The following is a 4,383-nucleotide window of genomic DNA, read 5'->3' as shown; positions in this document are numbered from 1 at the left end:
TATGTACTGTTTTTTTGCAATACCTAAATACAGTTTCTGCAACTTATAGGTTGAGTTCCCATTAATATAACACTGAGTATTATCTCTGTGATATCTGTTCTTTTAGAAATATCATGCAGCTGAAGTGCATTAACGCCTCCTACTAAACTAGGATCCTCTCAGTTACAGGTCAGCGTCTGATGAGGCATTTGATATCACACAATGTCATTACAAGGACCCCAGCCTATACACTCGTGATGAAGCACCAACCACTTGGGGGTGGGCTTCCTGGTAATACAATACCACATTCAAAACCACAACCATGCATACCTTCAACCAAAAACCCGGAGTTGGTGTCAATTTTCCCTTCTATTCAAATGTGAAGGAATCAGGCAGACCTTAAACCTGTGATTAAGACTGCGATGTCACTAGGCCTCTTAGAGGAACACAGGCAGGTAGAAATGTGTCAGAGAGACTGGACGAAAGAGAGACAGAGGGAGAGAGATAGAGAAGTGGGAAGTTTGATGATTCACAGTGTGCGTCAGACGATGGGACTGACTACAAGTCTGGCGGCACGAGGGAACATTTTAATCCTCTACTTACCCATACACACACACTTGCTGTTTATGGCATTTATTTTGATGATGAGTGAATATATAGTTGCAGTAGCACACGCTAATATGTGTTTACTCAGAAGAGAAACATCAAACATGTAACAATAAATAAGCAAGTCATAATCTTTCTGTTTTTCACTCTCTTTTTATTTCCTTAATCCCGTTCCTTCCCTCTCCTCTCCATTTCCCCATCTTTCTCCTTTTTCGTTGTCTAGTCGCTCTCTCGTCTTGATACAAAAACACTTTCCATTCAGCCCATCCCTCTCTCACCCTGATACACTCCTCTGTCTTACTTCACTTGTCAGCCGTATCGATCAGTTCAGCTCTTACAGGATTTACATACAGAGCTCACCCAGTTGTTTGTAATGATCTGGCATGGGTTTGTGCATGTATGAGAAAATGGAGAAATGGAGAAACTGCGAGGTTGACAGACTTTGACAAGCTTGCTAGCTTAAATATTGATTCTCTGTGCTCATTTCGGTGCATTTGTCTTTTTCCCTTTAGAATTCTATCCACTGTGGGCTCACAATTCGACTTGCGGACACTCAGGGCTGTGCGAGTATTGAGGCCTCTCAAACTGGTGTCCGGTATTCCCAGTAAGTCGATATTCTTCATCTGAGAAAATTTTGAAAAAGGCTATCTTCACCTTTACCTTGAACCACATCTTTGTCGTTGCTTAACAATTGAGAAAGCGATAAGTGCAGAACATCTTTAAATTTTATTTGGGGATCAAAATAGCATGGAGAAGCATTTTGTGTCAAGGTTTTATGCAGCTTCTGTGTTGCTCTGCATAATGCAACAACAAAAGTGGTACTTCTGTGCACACTCTGCTCATTTTTTAAATGTTATAGTGGCAGTAATGTTCCAGCACTACTGCCACAGCAGTGTTATTAATAGCCTGTTCTCCACTATGGGCTTGAACAGGCATACCAGGGCTTACTCATCATAAAAGTCACTTGGGTTTCTATGAAAAGCCAATTAGAGCATCACACCAGTAGGTGCTACAATATATATGTTTATGGTTTATTTCTATTTATTATAAGTTTAATGATTGGGTATAAATGTGTAATTAGGATATTCAAGTATTTCTTTACAGAAAGGTAGCATAACTGCAAACTAATTGAAATTAGTTTTAGGATAAAGAGAGCGGATAGATTAAAATGAAATGTATAAAATGATTCTTCATAAAATCTTAATACTTTATACCTGTGTGCTTTAGGCTTACAGGTGGTGCTCAAATCCATCATGAAGGCCATGATTCCTCTGCTGCAAATTGGCCTGCTGCTCTTCTTTGCCATCCTCATGTTCGCCATCATCGGCCTTGAGTTCTACATGGGCAAATTCCACAAAACCTGCTTCGACAACATAACAAGTAATGGATTTTGTGTTTACATTTTGGCAATAATTCAGTCGGGATTAAATTGCTCCAAGTTTTCCTCAGAGAAGAGTGCACCTGTTCACGCTGAGGCAGACTTTAAATAGTTGCACTGCTAGAATTAGAACTTAAAATAGTACATTTTTGGTATACTGTGCAGTTTCTGCAGATGTAGCCTCATTCAACATCTGAAGTATTTGACGTTTTCTCAAGAGGGATTTAAAATTATTAAATACATTTGCGAGTACATGGAATTTGCTCATACTTGTTTTATCCCACTTTTACGCATGTTTAGAAGAGATCCGGGAAGAGTTTCCATGTGGGGTAGAGCTTCCATCTCGGCTGTGTCCAGAGGACACCGTTTGTAGAGAGTACTGGCTGGGACCAAACTACGGCATCACCCAGTTTGACAACATTCTGTTTGCTATTCTCACCGTTTTCCAGTGTATCACCATGGAGGGCTGGACTGACCTGCTCTACTATGTATGTCAAGCTGAACAGCATTTGCAACACTAGTACACATTCAGTGACCAACGTTTTGGCCACACCAGTGCACCCAGGAAAGCAGAGGATGTCTATGTAAAGGTGTTAAATTTAGCAAGGCAAAAATAAAAGATTTAATAAAGAAGGTCTTGTTCAAGAGAAAAAAAATGCTACAGCATGCTAAAATTCCACAAACCTGCTCGTATCATGTTTGCCTGTTAATTCATCTTAGAAAAAAAATACAATATCAGTTTATTTTGCTATCTGGTGATCATGGGAAAAAAAAATTTTCTGTCATATTTTGTGGCTGTTTTTTACGGATTAAACCTTCACATTAGCTAAAATATCTATAACAAAACAGCAAACAAAAAGATCTAATGAAGTGCACCTTAGGTTAGCTTTCATGCTTGTCAGACTTATTTTTAAACAAACTCCTGTTAACAAGCTGGAGTAAAATGTAAATTTTACTCCAGTTTGTTAACAGGAGTATTTTCAGTCAAAGCCATTTGAGAGTGCGTTCTCTAATCAAGTACAAAAATTAGACTGTTAAAACCTTCAACAATTTCACCTGTGCAAACTGCTTATCTACCTATTAAATGAGTACTAACAATGCCATCACTCATGTCCAAGACTGAATTGTTCCCTGCTGTCAGGGGCAACGGTTGCTGTGGACACCAGAGGCAGATGAGGGTCTTTGATTGTTACTGTAGTCATCTGTTTTTCCCATCTCCTTTCCCTCTCCGTCCACCCAGTTCTTTTACCTTTCTCCCTCTGTCCTTTCCTTTCTCCCCTTATTCCTGTTTGTCTTCCTGTGTTCTGTCCCTCTCCCTCTGTGTCTCTCTCCTTCTGTCCCTCCTTCCCGGTGCTGCTCTATATTTAAAAAGGCCTGTTCAGCCCAAGTTATTCTTGCAGCTGCTCGGGAGGGGAGCAATAAAAGTTTAATGGTAGAAAAGGGGTCTGCGGTACATTGGGTACACAGCGGCGATGCCGGCTTACATGCAGGAAGAAGGAAAGATGGAGGAGACTGGAAGGAAAAGGGAGGGAGGCTATAAGAAAGAGAGCTCGAAACAGAAAAGAAAAGCCCGGGTCTCAAGTTGGGATTGATAAAATCACTGTAAAGGTTGTTCAGTGACAGTGAGGAGATGGCTATGGAGAAAGGAATGAAGAAAAGGTTAAGCTAGCATTGAGATAGATAAGGGAGTGATGAAAAGGCAGATGGAGGGCGTTCTTAAGGGGTTCCATAGGAGGAGGGGAGACAAAACAATAAGAACTGAATAAAGAATGATAATGAAAGAATGGTCTGTAAGGGAGGATGGTAGGGACCGAGAGCGAGAGAGCAAAGCATTTGTTATACATTATTTACTCTCTCGGAGCAGCTAAATAGAGTGGCAGATACGCATTTACTTACTGAGATGACTTAAAGCAAAATCATGTCATGCCTGCTTTTGTTTATGTTTCCATAAGTCGTAGACAGCAGTTTAAAGCACATTGTTTCCACTCTTTAATGACAACGTCAAAGAATAAGTCACTAGGATAGCAGTAGGTTATTTTTAATTAGGCTATATAAAGCGTATTATATCTTTAACTTGGTGGTGGTGCATATATATGTACATGAACGTACCTCAATGTGACAAAGCAGGGAGGTAGAGAATGAATTTTGATGCCTTCAGCTTTCAGCAAATCAATATGTATATATAGCTACAGCTGCTCAGTTTTTCAGGTGTACCCACTTTGCTGATTTAAATGAATGAAAAATTCAACCTTTGATTCAAAGTAACTGAAAAGTTCGTCTTATTAATATTAACCTTTGTTAAACTCACATTTATAAACCATTATCTAACATTAACTGGTTTCTTTTAATTCACTTTGTATCAAATACTCAAGTAAAGAGCAAAACATTGATTCCTGATTAATTATGTTTGTGTGTGTGTG

General features: G+C 39.5%; 1 protein-coding gene across 7 annotated transcripts in view; it reads left to right on the top strand.

Annotated features, from left to right (window-relative positions):
- Positions 1-4,383, top strand: part of cacna1aa (calcium channel, voltage-dependent, P/Q type, alpha 1A subunit, a) — an 81,368-nt gene that overhangs the window by 27,042 nt on the left and 49,943 nt on the right. For all 7 annotated transcript variants that reach the window (XM_013911255.1, XM_013911256.1, XM_013911252.1 and 4 more), the window contains exons 4-6: positions 1,098-1,189; positions 1,813-1,965; positions 2,264-2,451. In XM_013911255.1, coding sequence (XP_013766709.1) covers positions 1,098-1,189; positions 1,813-1,965; positions 2,264-2,451 — 433 coding nt within the window. The remainder of the gene's footprint in view (positions 1-1,097; positions 1,190-1,812; positions 1,966-2,263; positions 2,452-4,383) is intronic.

Source organism: Pundamilia nyererei, unplaced genomic scaffold, assembly GCF_000239375.1.
Source record: "Pundamilia nyererei isolate P.nyererei 1_Seehausen unplaced genomic scaffold, PunNye1.0 scaffold00059, whole genome shotgun sequence".
Lineage (NCBI taxonomy): Eukaryota > Metazoa > Chordata > Actinopteri > Cichliformes > Cichlidae > Pundamilia > Pundamilia nyererei.
Note: the sequence above shows the minus strand (reverse complement) of the source record. Positions and strands in the feature narration are given on the sequence as shown.